Source organism: Aspergillus aculeatus (genome assembly GCF_001890905.1).
Source record: "Aspergillus aculeatus ATCC 16872 unplaced genomic scaffold ASPACscaffold_9, whole genome shotgun sequence".
Lineage (NCBI taxonomy): Eukaryota > Fungi > Ascomycota > Eurotiomycetes > Eurotiales > Aspergillaceae > Aspergillus > Aspergillus aculeatus.
In genome coordinates this window covers 1,197,616-1,223,923 of record NW_017962984.1, presented here as the reverse complement: position 1 = coordinate 1,223,923, position 26,308 = coordinate 1,197,616, and the positions used below count along the sequence as shown (strand labels likewise).

At 53.8% G+C, this 26,308-nt stretch overlaps 12 protein-coding genes across 12 annotated transcripts; 2 read left to right on the top strand and 10 right to left on the bottom strand.

The window, feature by feature from the left end:
• Window positions 1–1,396: 1,396 nt before the first annotated feature.
• On the bottom strand, window positions 1,397–2,622 carry ASPACDRAFT_79349 (MBL fold metallo-hydrolase). The gene is made up of 4 exons (XM_020205380.1): window positions 2,503–2,622; window positions 2,286–2,433; window positions 1,870–2,235; window positions 1,397–1,820 (listed from the first exon to the last, which is right to left on the bottom strand). The coding sequence occupies exons 1-4, from the start codon at window positions 2,614–2,616 to the stop codon at window positions 1,528–1,530; spliced, it is 921 nt and encodes a 306-aa protein (XP_020055780.1). The 5' UTR covers window positions 2,617–2,622; the 3' UTR covers window positions 1,397–1,527.
• A 1,203-nt stretch (window positions 2,623–3,825) lies between these two features.
• Window positions 3,826–5,072, top strand: ASPACDRAFT_29881 (putative pectin methylesterase; the record flags this gene model as incomplete). The annotated part of the gene is made up of 2 exons (XM_020199673.1): window positions 3,826–4,458; window positions 4,515–5,072. The coding sequence occupies 2 exons, from the start codon at window positions 3,826–3,828 to the stop codon at window positions 5,070–5,072; spliced, it is 1,191 nt and encodes a 396-aa protein (XP_020055779.1).
• A 194-nt stretch (window positions 5,073–5,266) lies between these two features.
• ASPACDRAFT_61212 (uncharacterized protein) lies at window positions 5,267–5,776 on the bottom strand (the record flags this gene model as incomplete). The annotated part of the gene is made up of 1 exon (XM_020203641.1): window positions 5,267–5,776. The coding sequence occupies one exon, from the start codon at window positions 5,774–5,776 to the stop codon at window positions 5,267–5,269; it is 510 nt and encodes a 169-aa protein (XP_020055778.1).
• A 513-nt stretch (window positions 5,777–6,289) lies between these two features.
• Window positions 6,290–7,195, bottom strand: ASPACDRAFT_61211 (transcription elongation factor DST1; the record flags this gene model as incomplete). The annotated part of the gene is made up of 1 exon (XM_020203640.1): window positions 6,290–7,195. The coding sequence occupies one exon, from the start codon at window positions 7,193–7,195 to the stop codon at window positions 6,290–6,292; it is 906 nt and encodes a 301-aa protein (XP_020055777.1).
• A 915-nt stretch (window positions 7,196–8,110) lies between these two features.
• ASPACDRAFT_44099 (alpha/beta fold hydrolase) lies at window positions 8,111–9,061 on the bottom strand (the record flags this gene model as incomplete). The annotated part of the gene is made up of 1 exon (XM_020201374.1): window positions 8,111–9,061. The coding sequence occupies one exon, from the start codon at window positions 9,059–9,061 to the stop codon at window positions 8,111–8,113; it is 951 nt and encodes a 316-aa protein (XP_020055776.1).
• A 223-nt stretch (window positions 9,062–9,284) lies between these two features.
• Window positions 9,285–11,004, bottom strand: ASPACDRAFT_61210 (putative endosome-associated ubiquitin isopeptidase (AmsH); the record flags this gene model as incomplete). Its single annotated transcript, XM_020203639.1, has 2 exons — window positions 9,285–10,784; window positions 10,855–11,004. The coding sequence occupies 2 exons, from the start codon at window positions 11,002–11,004 to the stop codon at window positions 9,285–9,287; spliced, it is 1,650 nt and encodes a 549-aa protein (XP_020055775.1).
• Window positions 11,005–11,513: 509 nt separating this feature from the next.
• ASPACDRAFT_44097 (uncharacterized protein) lies at window positions 11,514–13,424 on the top strand (the record flags this gene model as incomplete). The annotated part of the gene is made up of 2 exons (XM_020201373.1): window positions 11,514–11,601; window positions 11,665–13,424. The coding sequence occupies 2 exons, from the start codon at window positions 11,514–11,516 to the stop codon at window positions 13,422–13,424; spliced, it is 1,848 nt and encodes a 615-aa protein (XP_020055774.1).
• Window positions 13,425–14,374: 950 nt separating this feature from the next.
• Window positions 14,375–16,136, bottom strand: ASPACDRAFT_79345 (protein kinase domain-containing protein). Its single transcript, XM_020205379.1, has one exon. The coding sequence runs from the start codon at window positions 15,954–15,956 to the stop codon at window positions 14,721–14,723; it is 1,236 nt and encodes a 411-aa protein (XP_020055773.1). The 5' UTR covers window positions 15,957–16,136; the 3' UTR covers window positions 14,375–14,720.
• Window positions 16,137–18,620: 2,484 nt separating this feature from the next.
• On the bottom strand, window positions 18,621–19,241 carry ASPACDRAFT_44095 (uncharacterized protein; the record flags this gene model as incomplete). The annotated part of the gene is made up of 1 exon (XM_020201372.1): window positions 18,621–19,241. One exon carries the CDS (start codon window positions 19,239–19,241, stop codon window positions 18,621–18,623), a length of 621 nt encoding a protein of 206 aa, XP_020055772.1.
• A 687-nt stretch (window positions 19,242–19,928) lies between these two features.
• ASPACDRAFT_61206 (uncharacterized protein) lies at window positions 19,929–20,738 on the bottom strand (the record flags this gene model as incomplete). The annotated part of the gene is made up of 1 exon (XM_020203638.1): window positions 19,929–20,738. One exon carries the CDS (start codon window positions 20,736–20,738, stop codon window positions 19,929–19,931), a length of 810 nt encoding a protein of 269 aa, XP_020055771.1.
• Window positions 20,739–21,795: 1,057 nt separating this feature from the next.
• Window positions 21,796–23,605, bottom strand: ASPACDRAFT_79342 (uncharacterized protein). Its single transcript, XM_020205378.1, has 6 exons — window positions 23,382–23,605; window positions 23,291–23,327; window positions 23,168–23,235; window positions 22,711–23,084; window positions 22,579–22,646; window positions 21,796–22,487 (listed from the first exon to the last, which is right to left on the bottom strand). Exons 1-6 carry the CDS (start codon window positions 23,508–23,510, stop codon window positions 22,069–22,071), a joined length of 1,095 nt encoding a protein of 364 aa, XP_020055770.1. The 5' UTR covers window positions 23,511–23,605; the 3' UTR covers window positions 21,796–22,068.
• A 356-nt stretch (window positions 23,606–23,961) lies between these two features.
• ASPACDRAFT_120855 (NADP-dependent isocitrate dehydrogenase) lies at window positions 23,962–26,105 on the bottom strand. Its single transcript, XM_020196381.1, has 6 exons — window positions 25,768–26,105; window positions 25,583–25,616; window positions 25,379–25,517; window positions 25,278–25,314; window positions 24,725–25,221; window positions 23,962–24,668 (listed from the first exon to the last, which is right to left on the bottom strand). Exons 1-6 carry the CDS (start codon window positions 25,812–25,814, stop codon window positions 24,244–24,246), a joined length of 1,179 nt encoding a protein of 392 aa, XP_020055769.1. The 5' UTR covers window positions 25,815–26,105; the 3' UTR covers window positions 23,962–24,243.
• Between the last annotated feature and the right edge of the window lie 203 nt (window positions 26,106–26,308).

The following is a 26,308-nucleotide window of genomic DNA, read 5'->3' as shown; positions in this document are numbered from 1 at the left end:
ATAGTCCAACTAAGCCACCACCATCGAACCCCCCCTAAGACAAGCACCCCCCAAATAGAGTATATCCCAAGAAAAACCAAGAACAACCTGGCACACCCACACGGAAGCTTATGCATATGGTATGTAGGCGATCTTTCTTTCATCAGAAGAAAGAGAGGACATAAGAAAAACCTTATTTTTGTGAAGTGGGATTGGAAGTGGAGAGGGAGGGGGGATGCTGCTCTTTCGAACTCTATGTTGAAGTGTAGGACTGTACCATTGTTTTTTGGTAGGTGCTGAATGTACAAGGTACAGTACAGTAGTCTTAGATGTACACTGCGGTGGAGGACTTGGAGCAACATGATGAAAGCAATTCCTGATCGAGGGGTTGCTCTTGTTACGGGGTTTGGAAAGAAGGGAAAGGAAGAGGGGGAATTGTTTGTTAGTCAGTTAGTGCTGTAGGTATGATTGTTGTAAAGTGTGATCTTCGCTATCATGTTTCGGGGTATATGCCCTGCCTTTTTTGGTGGTCAAGTGACTTATGGAGCTATGAGCATAGATGCATAAGCAAGAGGCGTCGATATCTATCCACCATGTACATACAGCTCTATCCTCATCATGGCTTGCTGCGGAGGCAATCAACATCAAAATTGCTGGGTCGACGGACGCTTTGGCTTGGTATGTAGGCTTGAAGGCGCAGTTCCCGAGCCAACTACTCCCCATAGCCAAAGAAAGAGAAATCCAGGGCACGTTGACGTCTGGGCCTAGAATCCGGGCTGTGTCAAATGCTTGCCTTGTTACTGTGGGGCGTGGATGATGTTATCTGGAATGTTGAATGCGAGTGCTATGTCTTAGATATAGCTGGGGTTGGGATTGGTATGGAGGGTGTGGTTGTGGAGCTTGGGCTGGCTCGTTGTTAGTGGAATTGGCAGTATATTGAGCTTTTTGGGTAGTGAAGTCGAAGTTTAGATGGAGGGTACTGGGGACTGATGGTATCCATAGGTGTGTTGGTGGTCTGTGGTATGGTTGGGGGAGTAGGTGTGTATGCGCGGTAAAGAATCATGCGGATTGAAGTATGTGATCTTGTTTAGTATATTTAGCTGAGCATGGCTAAGGGTGTAAAACAAGCGGAATGGGCCATTTTATGTGAGTTCTGTGTAGGATATTTGGCAGATGCATGTGCTTCGATGGATTTTGTATATTTACACGGCCGTGGACAGCAACACGCGCTCTAATTCCAGTGGCTGGCCGAACCTGGATAATCATTGAAAAGAACAATATGGGCGAGTCTGTCTATCTAGCTCATTCCGAACCTTTCATTTCATCAGCGAGAATAGACCAATTCCTCTGATTCTTGTTTCGCATCTGCACTGGCTAGGTACTGGTATACAGCAGCGTCGGCTTGACCTAGTGAAATGGTATATATTGAAGCTTGACCTGAGTCTGCGTCTTGGTGTGATTCACATATCACAGCTATGGCAACATCCTCAACCTAAGGATAAAAGCACGAACAGGGCATGCATGAGACTGAGGTCTTGTAGGTATATATCAGAACGAGATTCTCATCCCTACAGAACACGGAACCAGCGTGCCAGGCATATGTCTCTCAATCGCAAATTTGGCCCTCCATCCCGAGCAATGTCCAGGCAGCACAACGGCTGGATCGAGTTTCTTCAGATCCTTGACGGTACTCTCTGTCTGTGTTGCCTCGCTAGTCGCGAGATGGAAACCCCCGATGACCGCATGGAGAGGCACGGAGCCGCCGAGGATTTCAACCGCATGTCGTGCACAGTTGACGACCCCCGCGTGGCTGCACGCGGTGAACATGACGATTCCTCTCCCTGGTTCAGTGAGCATACGAGTTCCCAAGCATGAGAAAAGGACACTCACCCTTTAGGTTACACATCAAGAACCGTTCGTCAGCGATGACCTCATCGGAGAACCAGTCGTTCTCCTCAGCACTGAACCGCATACCGCCTCTCAAGCCCGTCTCGTAGGAGGTCCGCCGGGGTATCTCCCCTGAGATGAAGAAGTAATCGTCGAGAACTGTATGTCCTTCAGCTCGCTTATCGATGGTCCCGCCCGCTGCTTGCAGTTCCTCGAACGTTGGATCAGCCTGAAGGGAGATGATGTCGTCCCCTATGGCCATGCCTCGGTAATCTGGACGATCTGGATGCAGGTCGATGATCAGTTCGCCTGCAGTACCATGTGCTTGCCGAGCCTCTGTGATCATCTGGATAGCTCGAGTCATGCCCCCTGATACCGTTAGCAACTCTGCGCTAGACTATCGGAGAGATTTTGAGAACCTGAGTGATCCCGATGCCAGTGCGATAACTGGACCAATTCCACGGAAGACAAGTCTTGTCGTAGTCTCTTGACGTTGCGCTCCCATACACTACCTTCGGGTCCCGCGTCAAACACCAGGGTATGGCTTTTGCCGTCCTTAGTAGCTTTCTGTTTCGCGGTCAGTCATTGTCTCTTCTCTGTGGATCTAGGTTACTATTGAAGAGACGTCAGGCATACAACAAGAATGGACAGACCATGCGCAGCACAGCAAACATCTTCCATCTGGAGCTCCTTGTGTGCATCCCCGCGATCCGAGATCTCGTGCGGGGATTGTGTGGCTAGCGTACGCATAAGGCCTGAGACCTGAACTGTATCGGGCGCAATGGTCGACATCGGGTCGAGATCATTGTCGATTAGGAGGATAGCCTCGAGGGAGTCGACTTCTACGAGGTTTGGGTGCACCATCTTGGCGTGCTGTTTCAAGGTCGTCGCTTCGTCCGGGATCGAGCCTGCACTTGTGTTCAAATGAGGGGAATGGTAGAGATTTGAAGTGTCTTGAAACAATGCAATTGCGCTGACGAGAGATTGTGAGGCTTCTGGCTGGCAGTCACATTACCACCAGCTGACGTTCTGGGTGCCTTAGGCTGAAATTGATTGTTTTGACTTCATCAAATCCCCATTGCTTAACTTTACAGCACCACACACACTTTCTGCTTCCAGTTTGGATAGGCGTTACCTCCATAGCACGATTCTTCATGCATTTTGACTTGAGGTAGGCTCACAAACCAACGTCAGCAATATACCTGCTCGACATATACGGTATTGGATGTCCTCCTGTGGTACAACGCCTTGTCTTGTGCGCACTCTGAAAACCAGTGGCCACTTTCCACTGCCATTGTTGGTCTTATTGAGTGTGACTGCGACTGCACTCGCAGTCGATCATGAGGACCTGGTATAATAGATATTGACCATGGGTTGATGCATTTCTGATGAGTGTGAGCTGTCGACCGAGAGCTACTCACAAGTGAGGGTCTTCAAGACTCAATAATAATGAGACGACCGCCACAAAACCCCCGTTCTTGTCATTGAACTGAAAGGGGCGATTCTCCACGATGTATCAACTTGATTGCGACTGCTCCTGGGCAATTGACCATTGCCAGATGAGGCGATAACCCCGCAATGTATAGGCCGTGTTTCCCCTCACTCTTAAGGATTCTCCCGCAAAGGCCGATGTCCGATATTGACTTGGTGCACGCATGAGCTCATTTTCACTTGACTTAATCTTGTTGTTCTGCACGCTACTCGGCCAACGACCTCATCCACCAACCGCAATGCTCGACTCGCCTGCCGCCACCTCTTGGTCATCCTCACAGGCGGAATCCAATTCTCCGTCCCCAGACTGATTTCTCCGGTTTCCCCAGCCGTGCTCTGGGGTAGAGCCGGCGCCGAAGCTTGACAGCGCCCGTTCTGCTATAACCCCGGATTTGCGCCTCCGCATATAAGACGCGGTGAAGAGGACCGCCGGGGTCAGCGAATCCAGGGATAGCACCCACAGTCACGATGCTTCTCTATCGTGGTCTTCTGCTTCTTCTGCACGTTCTGCTTGTGCACTCGGCTGCTCTCCAGCCGCGTCTCTCGACAGCTACTCGGGAGACATGCCAGACGAGTCTGAAATGCCCTGAGGGCACGATCATCGTGTCCAACTCGTCACACCCCGCCGCTCAATTCAAGTCTATCCAGGCTGCGTTTGCCTCCCTCCCCAATGACAACTCCTCCCACACAATTCTGGTGCTTGCAGGAACCTACCATGAGCAACTCAACCTGACGCGCCCGGGCCCTGTCACTTTGCTCGGCCAGCAACCCGATCGCAGCGCTCTCACCGATCCCACTCGCAACCGCGTCACCATCACCTGGGCTGCTGCCAACCAGGACAATACCGGCCAGTCGGTGGACAACGTCTACTCCAGCGTATTGATCGTCTCGCCTACCTTGGACGCCAGTCTGACTGGGTCGGGTACCACGGGGTTTGCTGTTCCTGCGGACACACCGTTTGGCAACACCGACTTCCGAGTGTACAACATCGACTTCCGCAACCTGTGGGCAGAGTACAGCGATGGGCCCGCCCATGCGATCAGTTTCAGCCGTGCCAACGGAGGGTTCTACTACTCTGGATTCTACTCCTACCAGGACACCGTACGTTCATACCCCTCATCCTCGCTTTTGAACTTCCCACAAACGCTGCCGGCCAGGTCTACATTGGCAAACTCGGCAATGCCTACTTCCACAAGTCCGTCATTGCCGGCCAGACCGATTTCCTGTATGGCTTTGGGACGGCCTGGATTCAGTCGTCCTCCATTCTCCTGAGATCGTGCGGCGGCGGCATCACGGCCTGGAAGGGCACCAACACGACGTTCGAGAACAACTACGGCGTGTACATCGTCGACTCGACGGTCAACGCAGCCAACTCGTCCCTGGTGTCGGAGATCAAGGGCAAATGTGCGCTCGGACGGCCCTGGAACTCGCTGCACCGGTCCATCTTCGTGAACAGCTACGAAGACGGCAGCATCGAGCCGTCTGGCTACATCAACTGGGAGGACCGGTGGGCGGCCAACCAGACGCTGATGGCCGAGTACCGCGCCTACGGACCGGGCTTCAATGCCACTGGCCGGAAGGAGGGCGGGGTGGCCGTCCTATTGAATGCGCAGGAGTACAAGCGGTACGATTCGCTGGAGAAGGTGTTCTTGACACCGGAGGGTGAGGCAGGCAATATCGCTTGGATTGATTGGGATATCGCTGGCAAGGACTGATAGGTAGTAGCTGTGCTTATTCCCGCACTCAATCCATAAACTCGCGCTTTGATAATCTGCATCGACCTCCAGACCTCCAAATCTTTAAATCATACACACAACCCCCCTGGGCCCCTCCACCATAGGAAACAATCCCTCCTCATCCCAAACCCAACCCCTCAACCCTTTAAACCCTTATAAGAACCCATCAAGAATCAAGCAGTCAACTCCCCCCTCAAAGCCAAATACGCCGCCCCGGTATCCGCCCAGACAAAATACTCCTTCACCTTCACCTCCCCCTCCTGTCCATCCTCCCCTTCAGAATCCTCAGAATCCAACCGCAACCGATAAACAAACCCCTCCCCCCACCCCTGCCCCGTCCGATTCGCTAAAAACCTCGCCCACCCACGCACCACCACCACCCCCCGCGCACCATCCACCACCCACTCCGCCTCATCCTCGAACCGCATCCCCTCGTACCGGAGGTGGGCGCCCATGCACTCGAAGTACTGTTGCGCGGCGTCGAGGCCGACGTAGTCTCTCCCCAGGAAGGGGGCTAGGGTGGGCAGCCCGTGCTCGTGGATCTTGATGTCCTTTGCGAAATTGGAGAGGAGGGTCGGCGATAGCGGGGCTTGGGTGGTGAGGTGCGTGAGGAAGGTGTGGGTTCTGCGGAGGATTGCCTTAATTTTTTCTTGGGAACAGGGGGAAGAGGATTGTGAGGTCATCTTGGGGTGGGTTGGGTTGTGTGGGGATAGAGAGAGAGGGGGGGGTATAGGTTTGGATTTTTGGTGTAGGTGTGTTTTTGGAGGTTGCTGTATGGTTGATTGATGATGAGGTGGTATAGAGTTCAAGAAGGTAGGTAAGTAGCTGATGTGGAATGGAGGATAACTTAGGGTCAATTGGATGTTAGGCTGGCTGGGTAGCTTGTTCAAGTTGTTGAAGATGATGAGAAAGATGTTTGATTCGATTTTTGAGCTAACGCGCAGCAGTATTTCAATTCACTACTTCTTGTTCCAGCTCAATGAAAGGTGAATGACGTTGATTGCAATTGCCAGTGCAGTCTATGCAGTCAAGTTATGAACGATGACATAAGCAGCCACCGAATGTCAATAACGACAGGAAAAACATCCATGTTTTTTATCAGCCCAAGGTAAAATAACTCCACGCCGCCGCCCCCCTGTCGCAGATAAGATATAGAACAAAAAAGCAATATCAGAATGAGAAAATACAGAAAGGAATCACTGCCGCCATGATTTTCCACAATTCATACAAGTACAGAACAGCGTCATCGGTTCATCGGCACTGCGCGTCTGCGCCTCGGTATAGGTCACCTTGCGCTGTCCACACTTTCCACACTGCAGACTGGTACTGATGCTGCGCTCTGCCTGCGCCACCATCGCCTTGTCCATGTTCTCCTTCTGGATCTTGCGGTCGCGCTCCTGCTGCTCCGCCGACCGCAGCTCGTCGTGCGTCATCTTGACAAAGTGCTCCGCCGTGACCTCCCCGCTCAGGACCCGCACGCGCAGCATCGGGTTCGACTTGTTCTTCAGGTTCTGGTACAGACTGCGGATCTTGGTGCGGTATTGCTCCTTGGTCTCCGGCCCGAAGGCGCTGAACGCCGCCGCCTCCACGCTCGAGGCCTTGGCCAGCACCGTCCGCGGCGCCTCCGTCGCGTTCAAGCACAGCCCGTCGTACATCAGGCCGATGCAGCTGTCGCGGATCCGGTTGGAGGTCTGGTTCACGTCCACCCCGTCGGCCTTCCACGTGCGCTTGTCCGGCGGCACGGACAGCTTCGAGGCCTTATCCGAGGGTGTCGGGGCCGCGGTGCCGTTCGGGGTCGGCCGCGGCGAGCTGCTCGAGCGCTGGCTGGGGCCCGGCGATGCGCCCGCCTTCTGCTTGTTGACCTCGTTGCGCCACTTCGATACGATCTCGCTCGACAGGCGCGCCACCTCGGGCGCCTTGTGCTGCTTGAACTTGTTGACGATGATACCGACGCGCGTTGAGCGCAGCAGATCCTCCGTCGCTCGGACGCCTTGTTGTAGTTCCTTGAGCAAAGCGACGATGTTGACGGGGGGCTCGTTCTGGGTGGCCGCCTTGGTCAGAGCCTTGGCCTTGAGTTCGATCTCCTTCGCGTCCATCGGCATGGTGGGCGGTAGTTATAACGGAGGGTAGTAGTTATGGGAAAGTGCCCTTAGACTTCTGTTCCTGGTCAGTGACAGGTCTTCATAGCTCTGTGAAAGGCGACCAAAGCTCGCTGCTCCTCGAAGTAACATCCAGTCCACATCGTACAGACGACATTATGACATCGCAATCTCGGTCTCCAGATACCGTCCACTTCGACAAATGGAGCACGTGCAGGGGAAGCGGGGGCACCGGCTGTGACCACCATACAGTCTTGACGACAGCTGTCGACCATAAGCGAAGCTTGAAGCCGCCGAGGTTCATACACGTAGGAGGAATCGAGGTGTAAAAACAGGGGACGAACTCACTCAGGCGGTCGCACGAAGCGGGACTCGTCTAGCTGCAAGGAAGCGACAAGCGACTTGAGCGATGCGGGCAGGCGATTTCGTAGGAAGAAAGCGCAAAATTATTGTAGCCCCACGAAGAGCGAAGAGATTTCGGAGATGCTAAGTCTCAAGGCTGAGCCAGGATAGCAATGTCGGATGGAGAGAGGGAGAAAAGGACAAGTCATGAAAAAGATAAGTGAAGAGAGAGAAGACGAGAAGATGAAATGCGACAAGCAATGCCAAGCCTGGGGATGCCAGATCAGGAATAGTGTATTTTTACTATTCCACGCGGCAAGCACCGGACGAAGTATGAAGCATCTGATGATGATCCAGCTCAAGTTGCAGCTAGGTTTGAGTGGAAAGAAGTAGATGGATGAAGGGAACTATTCTCAAGCGAAGGCGAGACAGCTGGTTGACTCTCAAACCTCCGTCAGATCCGATTGTCTAAATCAACATGACATACCCTCACCAACACCACCATCATCACCACCATCACCATCACCCCATCAGTCACTTCCCACCAGCATTACGCGCAATAGTACCAGATGAAAATTAAACTCGCCGATTCTGCTCTCCTATGATCATGCCTAGCACCCACCGTACTTCGTCAGCGACCACATCCGGTCGCAACAAATGGACATGATGCCCACAGTCTTCCAAATACACCAGGCGGCTTTGACTCGACAAGTGCAGCTGGTCCTCTTGCATCGCTCGATCCAATCCATCCCAGCGCTCCAGCAGGCGCTCAAATGCTTTCTGCTGTGCTTCACTGCCATTGCCTGCAGCCACACCCGCTTCGTAGATCCTTCGGTAGTCCAGCGACCCACGACACCGAATCACCGACAGCGGCTTCTCCCCTAATGCTTGGTGTCGATACTGCTCTTTCGCCCCCAGTGTCTGACATATCTCTACTAAAGCATTGGCCTCGGCTGCCCAGGTTTCCTGCCCGCGAGCAATATCCTTTGCCCGCGTCCGCCACTCCTCCCGCGACAACTGCGCGTTGATTCGCAGACCAGTTACCTGTGCAAATTTCAACCCGCCCCGCACCGCAGAGATATCAAGTTCGGGATCTTGCAAGAGCTCAGGCTGCCGTTCCGTCGAGCCATCCGCAAGGACCATACCAGCCACTGCTCGAGGATCAAGATGAAGGAATTCGCGTGCGATGATCGCGCCATAGGAATGTCCGACGACAAGGTAGGGAGGTGACAGCTGCGCCTGATCAAGTAGTGTGTGCAGTTCTTGGGCGGCCGTAGTGGCGCGATGAAGCACCAAAACTGGACCATCTTCGCTGCGGCCTAGTCCACCCCGGTCGTATAACAGGAGCGTCGCAAAGGTGCCGATTCGACGTGCGACGGCGCAGTAGGACGAAGCCACATCCCCCGCGCCAGGGATAAAAATCACGAGCGGGTGCCCAGCAGGCCGAGAAATGCCGCTCAGCGTGGCGAAAAGGTGGTGAGTCCCAACCGAGACAAAACCGCCGTTGTGTAAATCCGACGCTGGCATCGTGTATACACCTTGCTCATGTGTAAGAGCCCATGTAGGATGAGTTCGATGACAACAAGTCGGCTGGGCCCGGGTAACCACTGCAAGACACTAAACTGGCCAATCTGGGCTTGGTCTCAATCTTATAGGCCGACGATCGCCACCCAACCACAACACTCCTAAATAATGTATCTTTGAAAACTCAAACTTCTTCAATATAGGCTTATTCGCTAGACGATGCATCTTAAAAGTTGGACCCATTGGGACGTAGATCGACGGTCTCGAACTCCAAGCCCTTGGCTTCGAATACATGCCCGGGGCGAAGAGCGTCAGTATAAATATTGGCCTCTCCATGAGGATGGAACAAGCCCGGCTGCGTGCAATTGAGCACCGTCTTCAATCCCGGGGGGTCAGTCAATCGGAACACACCCCAGTCTGGCATCTTACTCGGCGCGCATACGATTGCTATGCTTTCCGGAAGCATTACCTGGTATCCACAATGGGTGTGTAAATCGCGTGAGCTCATGAAACATGTCTGGGTTGGGTGTGTGTGAATCCAGCCCAGCACCATTAGATCCTCCGAGTCACAATAGTCGAAGATAGCTGTCTCGTTCACTGTCTCACACGTATCTGACGTGGCGGTCTGCTCTGGGATCAAGAGCCGCGATACGAACAAGGCATTCGAAATCAATGTACCGCAAAGTATCCCACATGTCTCCAGGTTGCGTTGTGTATTCGGTGCGGCCAGGGACAGGAAGTGTGTCCGTAGCTCGGGCGGGAGGAACAGAGTCCGCAATGGCGTGCCATTTTCCAGGTAGGCAGACGGCTTGAAAGTGAAGCTGGACGGATCTAGGTCGGTGCGCGTCTCACTATCCGACTTTGGCCGTACCTTGGCAGGAACTGCCGGTGCCAACGCCGGTGTGGAAATTGGAGAGCGCATATCCGGACGAGGCGGAGGCGCTGGCCTTTCGTCCAGTCCATGGTCCTGAGGCAGTTCTTTAGGTGGCAGTGCGGGGACCCCTGAAGCAGGCGGAAAGAGACCATGCAGCTCTTTTTGAACGGAGGTGGAGGTAATATCAGCAGGCCGTTGACGGGGAACACTCGGATAATTGTAGGTCGCGCTGCTGCCTGGTGCAGCCGGACGGGACGACGTTGTATGTTTAGTGTTACCCGGCGCAGGAAGCTCCGCCTGCGGACCACCCTCCATCCTCAGTCGCACATTGTGAATGCGTTGGCTCAAGTCATCGTCAGCATCCTTGCGTAAAGCATGTTCCCAATCACCCCAGACTCCGGCTGCACGACGAGTCTGCTCCTCCTCCGGAGAAATACCAGCCTGGCGTATGGCCTTGCGAACCGTGGCTCTGCGACTGATCTCCGTGCGGGCCAGCTTCACGGCCAGGTCGCGATTCTCTCCAGCCTCCAAGGGTTTTGCAACACCGGCTAGCGCAGGATCTTGAGGCAGTTGTCGCCGAATGTCTGGAGGGACGGCTGTGACCGAGGCGCGGTGCTGCCGTTCGCGCACCAACTGGAGGTAACGTTCGTAGCGTTTGGCTATGCGAGGCTTCAAGGTCTCGAGAACCTTCAGGTTTCGTTTGACCTGTTTCTCCGCCTCCACCAAGGCTTTGCGATTACTCTCATCCTTGGCCTCTGGATGCTCAGCCAGATGAACCAGCACGAGCTGAGCATGTCTAAACAGTAGTAGGTACGCTTGTTCCTCGTGTTGTTCTCGTTCGTAGATGCGAGCCTGCCAACGACGACGGGGGTGGTTGTGTTAGTATTACTTCGGCGCTAGCATAGTCAAAAGAATACCGTACCTCTCTAATGAGTGTCGAGGCTGTCCGTAGCCAGTACCGTAAGGGAATGGAAGGGTTGTATTCATAATCCTGAGCCAAGCGAGTGATCGACTCGACGCTCTGTGGAGGTGAAACCCCCGCACCGGCTGTTGGGGGCAGATGGGCGGTCATCTTGACCGAGCGTCTGTCCTTGGTAGTACAATAAACGAGGGTCAACGAGTGGCTGAGCTTTGGAGAAATGATCTGGAGTTGTGGTTCATACTCCTTCAGGCTCGGTTGCCACAGGAGGATGTTTGGAGGGAATGGATAGAGGAGGAGAGGCGGAAGAGGCAGCGGCTTGAACGCCGGAGGAGATAAGATGATGGATGAATTAACGTTAGTGGGTGAGGAGCTTAAAGCTGCGGCGAGCGGAACCTCCGCCGCATTTCTTCGAACCACGCTCTTCACTCTTCACTCTTTTTGTCCCTGCTCTGCATAACCTCCTTCCACTTTCGCAACCAGCATCATAACGCCCCTTCTGGCGATGAGCACTCGGCTCAGGCAGTTGTGCTACTATCGCCTTAACACCTTCGAAAATGGCGACAAAATTCCCGGTCAAGACGGTGGGAATGGGTGCAAGACGAACTACGAAAAATTCGGTGAGCAGAGACCGATGGAAAGACCCTGACTCTACCTTTCCCATGGCTGCTGCTATTCTCGATCATCTCCACAAGAATCGATTAAAACGCCATGTGATGAAGCCGGAAATAGTCAGTGAAGAGCTTGGTGGTTAGTTGCGCCTTCACTCGACTCGTAAGGTACCAGTCGACGCTAATCATGGAGTGTTTCTAGTCCACGTTATGCAGCGCCTCGCACCTTTCCTTCGCCGCAATGCGCCCACGGATATTCTCGACTTATGGCCAGGTTGCGGACTCTTCTCATCGAAAGTCAACGAGTTCCTTCGTCCGCGTCGGCATGTTATGTTGGAGCCGGACTTAAAAGTCTGGCAAAAGTTCCTGAAGCCTCTAACCGAGGCGGGAGAGGGCTACAAATTGCTTGACACAAACCCTCGTTCCTTCTCCGCCTGGGATGAGCTTTTGAAAGAGCATTTTCCTGAGCAGGGACCTGAGAATGCCGATACTAGCGGGGCACTACCTTGCAATCCCAACTTGCTGGTGGTCGCCAACTTGACGCGCCCTACCTCGCCGAAAGACCACATGACTACAACCCGATGGATTTCTTCCTTTATGGAAACCTGTCTATGGCAACAAGGCTTGCACTCATACGGTGCCGTCCGCCTGTTGGCTGTACTGCCTCAGGATGATTTTAGCGGCATAATCCCCCACGAGCCCGGCGACCGCAAACGCGCCGCGATCTTGACTGAGAACGTCGCTTTGCACAACGTCACGGTTGCCACACACGACGAGCTTTGCTTCTGGGCCAACGTAAAGGGTATCAAGTACGCTGAAGAGGAACGCATCCGTGTCACAGAACAAGCATCGGCCAACGGTTTCCTGCCTATTCCGGGCCGTGAGCCATCCCCTATAACCCCCGCGCCGGACCTCTCCCATCTCGCTCGTGACCCCGAAAAGCATTGTTACGAGCCCCGCATCCGGAGCGATCTCCATTCGCAGCTGCTGGAGGAAATCGAAAGGATTGACAAGATGTCATCGAGTTCGCCGGATTACGAAGCAGCCAGAAAGGTCCGCGGTCGCGCAATCACTCGGATCAATTCAGAAAACCGAGCGAACGGCCTCAACTGGCTCATTGTCGAGAAATTGACGCAGCTGGATGAGCTGTACAAGAACGTGGCCCGCTTGGCCGCGCGCCCGACAACCACGCGCGCCGACTTCGAGCCGCTCCTCTCTGAAATCGCCTCCTTGAAGCAAGTCATCGACGCCCATTACAAAAAAGTCCAGACCAAATGGCGGCCCGCGCTACGATATATGCTAGACGACATGCGCTCCCGGGCTTCCGGCGACAGGGCGGCCCTGCTGCACTGGGACCGCCGGCCCTTTGAGCCGCTACGCATGCAGGCCAACGAGACGTACCCCCAGGGCGAAAAGCGCAGCATCCTTTACTTCGAACCCGACCCCAACTCGCCCGTGGCGCGCAAACTCTTCTCCCTCGACCCCGCGACGCGCGCCGCCGCCGCCGACCTCTTTGAAATCCTCACCCTCTCCCTGTATCGCGGCCGCACCGATCTCACCCTCGGCGAGATGCTACCATTGGTGTTCCCCGGCCGATCGATCAACGACTGCGTGCGCGCGATTCCCGGCCTGGCGCAGCACACCGTCCGCACCCCGAAGCCGGATTTCGACGCCCTGCCCAAGACCCTCATCGCCAAACCCAGTGCCGGCGCCGCTGCTGACAAAAACGGCGCCGCGGCGCAGCAGCTGGACCCCGCCATGTGCTTCCAGGAGAACCTTGACTACGACGTCAGCGACGTGCGCGTGCACATCATCCCTTGCCCGGTGCTGTGGGACATCTGCATCGAGTACTCGCACTACGAACACCGTCAGTCAGTCCGGTCGCTCGCTCGAGCCCTCGGCGCCACATTGACGGGTTCCCGACTGGGGACTCATCTTACCAAGGGCAAGAAACTCAACTGAGTCCGCTCTTGCAGCGTCTGGGAAATAGGAAAGCACTAACGAAGAACAACCAACAAAATAAGAAGATATGCTCATAAGAAAAGAGAATGCGCGAGCAAGAGGTATTGCGACTATTGCGGAACCTCACACATCGATCCCTTGTATACTATACTGTATAAATATCTTCTTGAGCCGTCACCACAGCATACCCGAACTTGGTCGACCGATTGGCCCGCGGCATACCTTTTGTGGATATACTTGACATGGGATCTCTTCATTCCTACGAGAAGAGACCATCTTCCCCTCATCGACACTCTCTCGCCTCTCTCGAAACATATTCCAAACTACACTCGACTCGAGAGCAAAACCTCCAATGCTCTCGGAAGTCTGCGGGCTTTCGCTCCGCACAAACCAAGAACTTGCCGTGGAACTCGAAATCCCACGATCAGGGATAACGGCCGAACAGTCTTCTCCGGCTTGTGTTCGGAGGACGCACGCAGACTCGAGTTGCCCCTTACCCGGCCCCAGGCGGGCTGGCTGGGGAGCATCGCCTTGCAGAGACTAGGCGGATCTCCACACCCGCTAGGTTTCTCTATATATGGTTTCCTAACTACCGGTGATATATCAGCCCAATGCATCTACGCATCTATATACTGTTGTGGCTACGGTCTAGAAATGCTGTCGCGGTCCGCACTGCACAGCAGCCTCCAACGGGGGGCGATTGGCATGGAAGAACGGGCTTTTGTACAAAATGACGACTTGGCATCGCCGCCTCATAGAATTAGGCTACAATACCAATAGAGAAAAGGAATCAAAAAACCGACCCCTCCGCAGGGGAGGTATATTTCAATAGACATGATGGAATCATGAATAGTACATATTAGCGAATGATGGAAACAGGGTACCCGAAGGACCAAAATCATGCCAAGAATATGTTAAGGTGATAGAAAAAAAAAGACCAAGAAAAAGTTGGCGCAAAGATCGGAATGTATCGTCGACCTTGCAGATCTAAAATCTAAAACAGGGTATCTTTTATAGTTTGTATGGTCAAATCGAAAAGTGGGAAGAGATTAGAACGATCGTAGGCGCTGGTGAAAATGCCGCGAAGGGAAGAAGTGGCGGAGAATGTTGAAAGTATGGCAGAAGAAGATAAGTGAAGAAGGTTATCCGGCCAAGTCAACGAAGAAGAAAGAGAAGAGTGAAAATAGAAGGGGAAAAGTAAGAATGGCCAAAGAGAATCAAGAAATGGCCGGCGGTCCATTGAAAAAGACCGATAAGTTTGAGGGTTGTCCGATGGAGGATGTGACGGAGGCATCATCAGTGAACGGATTCAGTGAGGTGCAGCCAGTCATCCGGGTGGATGCGCTGACTCGGATCCTTGGCGATGGCAGGCTGTATCATCTGCTCGACAACTCCCGCGCGAGGAACGCGCGAACCATTAGGGCCCGAGCGGGCGAAGTCGATCACCCGATGACCCTCGCGAGCCATGGCCAGGCGCTGTAAATTGCTGGCACCTGGGTAGAGAAGAAGATCGCCCGTGGCTGCGGCGAGAAGACTGACGGCAAGGGAAAAGACATCAGATTCGGGAGTGGGCGCGACATCCGGTGACGTCAAGGAGGAGACACAGAGTAATTCCGGGGCCGCGAATGGCGGCGTGAGCGCGGTTAGGGCTGTGCCCATGCTGCACTGTTCGGGTGAGGAGGGGCTGGCAATCGGGTGCGCCGACGAGAAATCGGCAAAGAGCGGCTCGTATGGGAATGAGTCCGACTCCAAGTCGAGATCCTGGCCACTGGGTGAACGTAATCGCAGCAGGATATTGTGGGGTTTGATATCACCATGCACCATCTGCGGACCACTGTGCAGCCAGGCCAAGCCAGCAATGAGCTTTTCCGCCAAGACGTGCCAATGGGCCATGCCTTGAACCGGGTTGAACATGGTCTGCGTGGACCGGGTCTTTTGTGCGATGGCGGCCTTGTCCTGAATGTAGGTCGACAGCGCCAGCGGCACGGCGGACATGACAATGGAATGCGACTCGGAGATGTACCCATGGAAGGGCACGGCATGGTTCTCCGCGCCTGCTACGCGGCTGATCCGGGTCAGTGCGCGGGCTTCAGCATCAAGGACGGAATGCGCATCCCGCCTCACAGGCGACTTGACAGCCACCACCCGGCCTTTGACGGCTGGGGAACTCGGAGGGGTCAAAAGACCTGATTTGACGGCAGGAGAAGAGGACGCTTTGTATACAACGCTCCAGACGCCACGGCCAAATTCGACCGGGCGTCCTCTCGGGTCGTAGTGGTACTCGAGATCGTCGGTAAAGTGCTTGGTATCGGAGATTTCCTCGTTAAGTTTCTCCGGTTTGGCATCCACCGGGGAGAGAAAGGGGCTGGAGGTATTGGAATGCACGGTAACCTCGCTGCCGGAGAGACTGTCATCGTCGATGGTGGGCGTTACCGGGGGAGTAAGTCCACGCAGCACGCTCGAGTGAGGAGTATGTTCATACTCAGGCTGAGTACACACGGAAAGCCGAACAGGCATGTGCGTGATCGCCATGACGAAATAATCTTTATTGAGCCTTTCTTCTGTGGTCGCAGTTGAAGAGGCAGAGATCCGAATGCGACGGATCCGGCAAAAGCGGCGACTCGGATGGATCACTATCTGAACCCGCCAAATGGGGGAAACTTGAGGAAATGTTAAGCGTTTATATAGCTTCGGTGTAGAATCAGAAGAGAGTCGGTGGTAGATAGATAAGAGGAAGACCCTCTTCTTGTATAGTTCTGCAGATACTGCAGAGATGGGGCTGATGGAGAAGTTATAGGCTGCAGTGCTATAGTTTTGGCGAAAGATGACTGGTGGCGATCTCGTCGAGATGACGTCGGGGTGTCCAAGGAAAGTCAAATGAAGAACGGTTGGAATGAATCTAAGGGGAATTTAACGGAATGAGTCACTTCAGCATCAAGTGTTGGCGATCAGAGGAAGTCAAGTAATTGCAAGGTTTGATTCCAAGGAAGTTGAATAGGCATTATCGGAGGAATGAAGGACGGAGGAAAAATGGGAATTGGAAAGAGAGAAGAGAGGAGGAAAAATAAGTTCAAGGGAGAAAAGAGGCAAAAGAAAAGAAAAAGAAGAGAACCAAATTAATATTCTTATGATTTGTAGGAAGTCAAAGGAAAAGAAAAAAAAAAGAGGATCGACCGGGGAAAGAAGGAGCTTAATTGTGATGGCAGAACCATGGCCGCAACAGACGAGGCAGAGTCAATCGATTCCACCGTCACCGCGCGTCCCTCGACCATTGATTGAGTGATTGAGTGATTGATTGGATTGCAACTGCTACCGTTACCGTCACATAGAGATAAAGTAGACTAAGAGAAAAAGACGTAAAGGCGTAAAGAGGTCGAGAGGGTCCGACTCCCCACATGGTTCTATTGGGTCTATTATTTTTCCCTCAATTTCTTCTGTCTGTCCCCGCAGTTGTTGCAGACTGTGCTGTGTGACTCGGGATAACTATGGAGTATGGAGAAGTTGAAAATCCACTCTCTTCGCTCTTCTAAGTATGAAGATGAGTTTTGAACTACTCCGTTCCGAGGATCAACTCAAGGATACGAGGCTGTACCTCATTTGTACCTGGACTCCTTCTGGAGGCCACCGGAAGTGGCCGTGAGTATCGAACAATGAACGGAAAAAGACCGAAAAAGACCGAAAAACCAACCGGGAGAAGTACATCTACGGACACTATACCTCATTCGGATTCGACGGCTGGCTGGAGTGGGCAAATCCGGTGGAGACGAAGAACGAGCATTTCGCGCAGTTCGTCCGTCCTCACTCCCTCTCCCTCTCCCTCTCCACTCCACCCTGAACCCGCTGTCAAATCTCCTCCTTCCTTCCTCAATGCTTCGCTTTTTTATTAATCATCTGCTGCTGATCCCTTTCTTTTTTCGGCTCTCTACCGCAGACGCCATGACGAACACCCTCGAACCTGCAACAATTGCACTAGTCTACTCGTCGGGGACGGTGACCTACATAAAAGCAGACCAAAAGCCCGCATATCAATGACAGGAGGAAGGATCCGAATGGTTGAACGATTGTTCCAATAGTATCGTTACTAGTGTCCGACCAGTATCAGTGCTTGCTTGTTTTCATCCGGCCCAGCCCAGGGATCTTATCTCGACGCCCCCGTCCTGCGCATCGACCTCCGACTGCTCTATCCTCTGCACGCTACCCTCTCACCTGCAGACCATCCAATCTCCGTCCCTACCGCGCATCTGCACCGTGCCTTCCCCGGCAGTCGTGTGCTTACAAGATTTAATATGAGCCTTTGAAGAGAAAGAGGAGACAAATAACTTCCATCCCTCCCCCATTCAGTATCTCCTTGCGACCACCCGACCCATCCCTCCGTTCGAGGCCTGTCTATTGCCGCCGAATGATCAATGGAAGTGGTCGGCTTCGACAGCCAATCTCCACCCCCACGTGGGTCCTCATCTGCCATGGACTCATGGAAATTGGCCGCCATTAAACGCGCTCCACCCGCCCTTCCCAACACGGTAGGTTGGGCGGACTTGTTTTCTGGGTCACCAAAAACAATGGGGAGGCAGAACGACCTGGCCCGGAGAGATTCATGCCCGCCATCGAACTGTATCCACTGTTCCACTACCTGTGATCTCGCTCGAAATGCGATACTCAGGATATCGGTCCAAATCAATCTCGGCCGCAAGACCGACCGATGTGGTGTCAAGGCCACGCACTGAATCCAGCAGACACTTTGGCAAATCAATCCATGAATTTCCTGTCGACGATGTACAATACGTAAGTTGGACGCTCCCAGATCACCAGACGAGGTTTCGCCTCAAGGAGAATTCGCGGCCTTTCGCCGCAGCAGGGATGGAGTAACAAGCAACCACGATGGCGCATCGCGCACTCTGGTTCGGTTACAGGTCACTTGTGGCTTTCGGACAGAGAGCATCGCAATCCAGATCTACGGGAACACAGCCCCATGCCAAGGCTAACGGTCGCCAACCCCATGTCTGCGATAGCTACTCGAGCATATCACTCTCTCAACCATCAAATCAGTTGCATTCCTGATCGTCCCGTTGCCTTCTCTAGAGTAAGTCTATGGATGACGGACACTATTTACACCAGATAAGCCCCAATGCCCCGATACCCCGCCTCGACGCACGCCAAAAATAGATCCCTTTCGAGTCATCACAGTTGAGCTACCCCTCAGTTACTGTCATCTCCCACCACGCGAATGAGCTCCTCCAAGGGCTTCTTCTCCTTGGGCGGTGGTGGTCCGCCCTCCGGCACGCCAAACACCAATTGCGCCCGCAGCTTCCACTGCGCAGGCACCTCGAAGGTGCTCGCGACCTTATCGTCGATGATAGGGTTGTAGTGTTGCAAGTTGGCGCCAAACCCTTCCGTCTCGAGCGCCGTCCACGCAATCAGCTGATGCATGCCGCTGGTCTGTTCCGACCAGGCCTCGAAGTGTTCCGCATACGATGCGAACTTGGCCTTATGGTCTGCGACCACGGTCTGATCCTCATAGAAGAGCACGGTGCCGTAAGCGGCGCGGAAGCCGTCGATCTTGGGGGCGGTCTTCTGGTACCGCTCAGCCCCGATGCGGGTGAGCAGGGAGTCCTTGACGATGTCCCATAGCTTGCCGTGCTCCTGTTTCAGCAGGACCAGGATACGTGTGGTCTGAGAGTTGAACGCCGAGGGGGTCTGCAGCACGATTTGATTGAGGATCGATTTAATCTTGGAGTCAGGGATGGGGGATTCGCGACGTAGGGCGTAGTAGGAGCGTCGGCCAGCAAGGGCCGCTAGGAGGGTGGAGCTGCCGGACATGGTGGTTTTCTTGTTTGTGGAAGGACAGGGAAGGGAGAGATCTGCGTGCGAGCCTTTCCAGATCTCCCTGCCCAGCTGCATTTATAGCGTGGTCAAGTGCAGCGCAGTGAGGGCATGCCAGCAAATGACGCGACATCGGAGATGGTAGTAGAAATTTTTGGAATAGCAGGGGGGCTGGTCGTAAACAAGCAAATACGAGGTAGGGGTTCAACTGATATAATATGATTTCATCAAAGCTTACCTCGTATAGCATTGTTAGACGCCGTGCTATCGTGGTAGTTGAATTAGAATACGAATTGGTCGACCGCTTGGGCCAGCTAGGGAGCTGCATTGGCCAATTTATCCCCACCTTTACGGATGTCCGGGAGAGATGGAGTTGAAGCTGGAGCAAAAGTTGGAGCCTGGAGCTCAACAACGACCATCCACAAGCAAGGACAAAACGTATACCCGCCCGGTTTCAAGCATGATGTCACCACAGACAAGGCATCCAAGTGACCCAAAGAGCCTTTTACAGACCTTGTTCCTGATATACAAAACCTACCACCTACCTACCCACTTACCCTAAGACGTACTTACCATCTCGCTCCCCGACCACCTTGACCTTCACTTCATATCACCTCACACCACCTCAAACCACCTCAAGCATCCCCGTTCGCTCCCCCTTCCCAAACCCTTCTTCCCCTGCAGCTACAGCTGCTGCTCCACGAAACCCTTCAGATCCTCCACCCAGCACCGGAAATTCTCCTCCAACCGGCGCTCAAACATCCACTTGACCACATACGCCAGATACCCCTCCTGCACCTCCCAATTCGTCACCTCCGTCACCACCCTCACACTTCCAGAGGAGGCATCCACAACCTCCCGCTCCACAAGCTCATGCACCCTCTCCGCCGACAGAAGCGCGGCCATCACCCGGCCCTGGAAGGCGGTATCGTTCGCCCAGGTGATTCTTGCTCTGCGGGTTGCCGTAGGTGTAGCTGTAGAAGTAGCTGTAGCTGTAGAAGTAGGCCGGGGACTACCATCCCCATCCCCATCCCCATGGCTATCTGGGTGTGAAGCAGGCGAAGGCGGAAGGAACTCCGTAACCACAAGACCAACATGGTTATCCACACTGCGGAAAGACTGCGGCGCCGTGGACGCGGCGGATGGGTGCATGTTCACGTGGAAGGTCATGCGGGTGCCTTTTTGGAGTGCACCACCACCACCACCAGCTGCTGCTGGTGGTGGTGGTGTTTGTGTTTGGGAGGGTTGAGTGGTGGTGGGAGGAGTTGTTTCTGTTTCTGGTGCGGGTGTGGTTGTGGTTGCGGGTGTAGTGTGATCATCAAGGGGAGAAGGGGGCTGCGCGCGGATCGTCACGCCAGGCACGAAACGGTTCCATTTGGCCCAGGTGGTGGTGTCTGTGAGGGCGGACCAGACGGCGTCGAGGGGGGCGTGGATCTGGATGGAGCTGGTTAGGTGGAGGACTGGGGAGGAGGATGAGGATGAGGAGGAGGGCATTTTTGGCTTTATTGGGTTGTGGATATTTAGATTCAGAGTGAGTGGGCTAGTTTATGAGGGAGTTGTTGTTATTGGGATGGTCAGTAGATGGACGTTGATATGTAAGTCGGTACAGTTGGTAGTTATGAAGTGTTGATAACTCCGTACGTAGATGGAGGCAGAATCCACTGACTACCGCCGCAGCCACCGCCGCAGCCACCGCCGCAGCCAAGCTAGCCTGCTACACACCGCCCGACCCTCAACGGCTCCCCGAGGGCCCCCCGGCCGGGTAAATTCAATTCAATCCAAGCCTATCCGCCAAGCTCATTTCCCCCTCCGGTCCGAACTACGGAGTAAAGTTTCCGGGAGTAGAGAGAGAGAGTATAAACCCCGTCGATCCTTATAAGCATTCTCAATTGACCTGGGTCTGGGTCTCACCCCCAAGATGCAGCAGCACTAGTGAAATTATCATTCCGTTTCCATCTTCCTTTCTGAAAACAGGTCACCTCAAAATCTAGACCCTGCGGATCATAATTAAACGGTGTTGCGGGATGGACTGGACTGGACTATCGGGTACCTACATACCTACATACATGCTGTGCTGCGTACTGCGTACTGTACTGTACATCAAAAGGCAGGGGAGGGTAGGGGGTCTTTTTGGATCCTTGCATCAGCGGGAACTCTCTTGGGTACAAGGGAGGCATGCGGTGGATTGGGGATTAGGTGAGAGATAAAGGTACTGTACCTAGGTAGAGGTTGATTGGACTTTTGCTGGCATGCTTGCTCTTAGCACATGGGTTGGTTTCTGCTCTTTTTTGGCCGGGGGGGCAGGGGGTGTGTTTTCTGGATTGGATCGGGTTGAGATATGTTTGCGATGCAGAGTTGCGGGTATACAGTTCATCTTGGGTTGAAGCCAGATGGAGCTCATCAACTATCTGCGGGAGACAAGATGTCCTGACAGAACTCAAGCGAAGAGCTTCCACCCAGCACGGACAGGATTCAATTGCATCAGAGTAGTGTGTGTGCCTATGCCCGAAGGGACAGAGTTACCAGGTCTGAGGCCACCGAGAAATCCTCTGGATTAGTGGACGGTCAACGACAGCCTCTAGCTGACCGATCCAATGCACAATCTACCGTAAAGCATCTATGGGCCTTTGTTCCACTTCCACTATCCCGCCCCGATTCCCAATATTCGAGACATAAGTCTAGACCTCATCACTCAGGTTCACTCCCTGCGCATTAACCAACCAAACCCCCCCAATCCCGTCAGAAACAAAAGGTATCATCGAACCAACCCATAAACCAACTCCATTCCATGACAACTACTCCAAGAAACCGACAGCATAACATATCATACCCCGATTACCGGATCAAGCCCATCAAACCTCACGGACTTCCGCCGCTCCTCCGCCGCAAACGAATCCCACCGTAACTCCTGCACAATCTGAATCCCATGCGCTGCTGGTGCGTCCACAGCTTGCGGATGCTGCAGGTCCCCAAGACTCAGACTCTCCATCGAGAACGTGCCCGCGACGCTGGTGACGTAGCTCGTGCTGGACGGCGCGAAGGGGTTGTCGTGCCCGTGGCTGACAATGCTGACGCCGCCGCTGGGGCGGGACGGTTTCTCGCGCGGGTGGTAGGAGCGCGCGCGGGAGGGCATCAGGCGCGGGAAGAAGCGGATGATGAAGGGGCGGAGCGGCGGTAGGCAGGCGCAGATGATGGCGACGTTGCATTCGATGAAGGACCATGTCGCGGCGAGGCCGTTGCCCTCTGATCCAAAAACGTTAGGCGTTTGGTCTTCCGTCACATAATGGAGAATTTGACTCTTTAAGACTGGGGCAGAAAGACGACACTACCATACCTGTAAAGTCTGGGGAATGAATGAGTTTGACGATCGTCGTGAGCCGGATTACGCTCATCGCGCATACACTACGAACTCAAAAGTTCCAGATTAGTGATTGTGACAGCCAGTAGAAAAGGTAGGTAGACGAACAAAAATCCCAGAGCGAAGATGAGGATAAGTGCGGCCTTCTGTCGTTTGGGGATCTGCAGCTTGGCCAGCACGGGCAGCGGTAGAATGACCAGAAGCAAGTCGGTCGAGATCTGGAATCCCGCGTTCAGGCACCATACGACGCCCTCTGGGAGACAGGTCCGAGGCAGTGATGTGTCCCAGAAGGACCGAACGGGAATGCAGAAGAGAATCGCACTGAACACCATCCAAATCCCCGTGACGATGACGAAGAATAAGGTGACGGCCAGGATGATCTGGTAGTACTTCGTTGGAAACAGACGTTTGTAAAGGAAGATCAACGACAGTTTGGTCAGGGTCAAACTGAGGTTGTAGAGTGGAATCGTGATGTACAGAGCCTATTCATTCCTGCGGATTAGATTTCGTCCATGAAGTTGATATCCAGTTACCTGGTTCGTGTGTGTGAGAGTGTGTGGGTTACCCTGAGTTGATTGCGTATAGTATTCGGACTGAGAAGTTCCTGGTTCTCTGCTAAGCCATTGCGGACCTCTGCTCAATATTAGTTTCTGGCCTTCCAGCGCAAACCAATAGGGATGGCCCGTACCAACTATCAAGAAAGCGAAAAACCCGATGTCTGCCGCCTGTGCTTCACATTAGCTCAGACATCTAGTGCAAGATGACACAGGAGGACCAACCAGCGAAAGGACGATCAGCAGGTCATCCAAGCCAGGCGTTCGAACCATATGCAACCGCGTGTACAGACGCAGCGCGACCACCAAGCACGCCAAGGAGAGGAAGGTGACCGCAATGGGCACAGCGTACATGGTGCCGCTTGGTGATCGCGATCACTGCGAGTGCCGCATAGAGTCTCTCTGTCTCCAGTGGCAGTCGGTGCGTTACCGTGCGTTGAATTTGGTCGTGTGTGGCCGTGTGAGGCCGTGTAGGAATAGGTACAGTGATTGAAGAAGCCAAGATTGAAACATTTTAACAGTGGCGAGCTCCCACAGTAAGGCGGGGAGAATATGCATGTAACAACCATATTCACTTGCGTCAAGGACCAGCGGGGAAGCTCAAGAAAGTGAATAGTAGCTCATTCCCGCTTGGTGTTACCCATGGTTCGGCGGCCGGTCATCGCCGGAATTGCCCAGTCCGGCCGAATTGATTTGATGCTTTCGACTTGGTAGTTGCAACAACCAAGAAATTTCTGGTTCCTCAAAAAATAAGAGCAGAGAGTGGAACAATCAATTGTCAGCAGGCATATTCCATTATTTGTTTGGCATGTACATAATTTTTCATCACACATGGGAAGTGTAGGAACAACGCGGAGACAGAGCTTATACAAAGGTCCAGGAAAAACTCCAGCTAGAAAGATGCTTTACATCATTGACCTTGCATTCGGGTCAGGGGGCTTGTGCAATTGCCCCTTCCTTCCCAGCCCAGAACTGTACAATATGGTCACCATGGTATGTCGTCCTTCGATCCAAAAACTAGAAAATCACAAACCAGCCTTACGAGCCGCACGCTAAGCAATATTCAAAAATGCAACAAGGAAAGGATTTACAGGCGAGCCTTGAGGTTGGACTTGAGGCGGCGCTCAACGGCAGCCATGTACTCGCGGGTGGTGACCCAGGCCTCGCGCTCCTTGCGGCCACAGGCCAGAGCCAAGTCCTTGGTCATGATACCCTCATCGTTGACAACGTCAATGCAAGCCTTCTCAAGCTCCTCAGCGAAGGCCACAACCTCGGGGGTCTCGTCGACCTTGCCACGCTGGATCAGACCACGGGTCCAGGCGAAGATAGAGGCAATGGGGTTAGTGGAGGTCTCACGGCCCTTCTGGTGCTCGCGGTAGTGACGAGTCACGGTACCGTGGGCAGCCTCAGACTCGAAAGCCTCACCGGTAGGGGTGGCCAGAGTGGAGGTCATCAGACCAAGGGAGCCGAAGCCCTGAGCGACAATGTCAGACTGGACATCACCGTCGTAGTCTAGGGAGCTGATTAGTACATGTAACGTCCGTCCAGTTGAAGTCTGAAGAACTCACTCTTGAGGGCCATGACAAAGCCACCCTCGCTCTTGATCATCTGGGCGACCATGTCGTCAATGAGACGGTGCTCGTACCAGATCTTCTTGGCCTCAAAGTCCTTCTGGTAGGTAGACTCGTAGATCTCCTGGAAGATGTCCTTGAAGCGACCATCGTACTTCTTCAGGATGGTGTTCTTGGTGCTCATGTACAGAGGAAGACCCTTGAGCAATGCCATCTGGAAACTGGCATGGGCGAATCCGCGGATGGATTCATCAGTGTTGTACTGAGTCTGGGCAATACCACCACCCTGGAAGTCGTAGACATTGATGGTCTCGGCCTCACCGCCGGCAGGGGTGTAGACGAGCTCGAGCTTTCCGGGGCCGGGGATGACGCGGTCGGTGGCACGGTACTGGTCACCGAAAGCGTGGCGGCCAATGATGATGGGCTTGGTCCATCCGGGGACAAGACGGGGGATGGCGGGGATGATGATGGGCTCACGGAAGACGGTACCGCCGCTGGGGAAGTGTTAGTACAAGATTAGGGATGGGCCTGTTTGTGACTCAGAACTTACAGGATGTTACGGATGGTGCCGTTGGGGGACAGCCACACTGCAGGACAAGGTTCGTTAGCAAGTCCAATTCCGAAGTCTCGAGTGGTACCATCACAACATACTCTTCTTCAGCTTGAACTCCTCAACACGGGCCTCATCGGGAGTGATGGTGGCGCACTTGACACCGACACCATACTTCTTGATGGCCTCAGCGGCCTCGACGGTGACCTTGTCGTCGGTCTGATCACGGTACTCAAGACCCTGCAAGAGAATGTCAGTCGCCGATGACCGGTTATAGCTGGGCTGAGTCGGGTGAAAGGGCTTACAAGATCGTAGTACTTGAGGTCGATATCGAGGTAACTAGACACACATGTCTCAATTGGACTGTCTCATACTTCCGGATCGGAACGAATTGTCACTTACGGCAGGATCAACTATAGAAGCGGGTCCAAGTTAGCATGCAGTTCCGGGAGATCACGGGTAAGAGCATTGCCCCGGAGGGCCCAGCCGAGGCAGACTCACCTTCTCTCTGATCTCCTTCCAGATGATACGGGTCATCTAGGAACAATATTAGCACATGTCAAGAGATTTACGATCCAGAACTCTTCAAGGCTCTGAATCGTCGGAGAGATTGGTCCTTGGCCGCATGGGAGAATGCAGCCGCGGCTATGCTGCCCCGCGTTTTCAGGTGCGCCTTGCCGTCATGGCGCGCCTGTCTCCGACGAAGAGGTACCACAGCCGACTATAAAGCTTTGCAATGATCCCCATGCAAGTCCTACCAGACCGGAACAACATACCTCATCACCGTCGAGCTCCACGACGGGGTTCTTGACCTTGATCTTGGTGAATTCGGTAGCCATGGTGCGGGATTGAGTCAAATTGATGGAAGAAAGACCGGACCAGCGGGGAGAAGCAGTAGTAGAGACACGGGGAGAGACAGATGCAATCGATCTGAGAGAGCGGGCAGAGGCAAGAGAAGAAGAAGGAGAGGAAGTAGGAGAAGAAAAGGAAGAGGTAGAAGAAAGTAAGCGACGAGGGGCCGACAGAGGAGG

Bases quoted from the DNA above. Each gene is read 5' to 3' on its own strand.
- ASPACDRAFT_79349 (XM_020205380.1), bottom strand. From the start codon at position 2,616: ATGCGTACGCTAGCCACACAATCCCCGCACGAGATCTCGGATCGCGGG. The intron at 2,434-2,502 runs GTATGCCTGACG...ACCGCGAAACAG, and splicing joins ATGGTCTGTCCATTCTTGTT to AAAGCTACTAAGGACGGCAA. The intron at 1,821-1,869 runs GTGAGTGTCCTT...TCACTGAACCAG, and splicing joins CTTGATGTGTAACCTAAAGG to GGAGAGGAATCGTCATGTTC.
- ASPACDRAFT_79345 (XM_020205379.1), bottom strand. From the start codon at position 15,956: ATGGCGATCACGCACATGCCTGTTCGGCTTTCCGTGTGTACTCAGCCT.
- ASPACDRAFT_120855 (XM_020196381.1), bottom strand. From the start codon at position 25,814: ATGACCCGTATCATCTGGAAGGAGATCAGAGAGAAGGTGAGTCTGCC. The intron at 25,518-25,582 runs GTAAGCCCTTTC...ATTCTCTTGCAG, and splicing joins ACCTCAAGTACTACGATCTT to GGTCTTGAGTACCGTGATCA. The intron at 24,669-24,724 runs GTGAGTTCTTCA...TCAGCTCCCTAG, and splicing joins CTTTGTCATGGCCCTCAAGA to ACTACGACGGTGATGTCCAG.
- ASPACDRAFT_79342 (XM_020205378.1), bottom strand. From the start codon at position 23,510: ATGTACGCTGTGCCCATTGCGGTCACCTTCCTCTCCTTGGCGTGCTTG. The intron at 23,328-23,381 runs GTTGGTCCTCCT...TGTGAAGCACAG, and splicing joins TGCTGATCGTCCTTTCGCTG to GCGGCAGACATCGGGTTTTT. The intron at 23,236-23,290 runs GTACGGGCCATC...AATATTGAGCAG, and splicing joins TTTCGCTTTCTTGATAGTTG to AGGTCCGCAATGGCTTAGCA.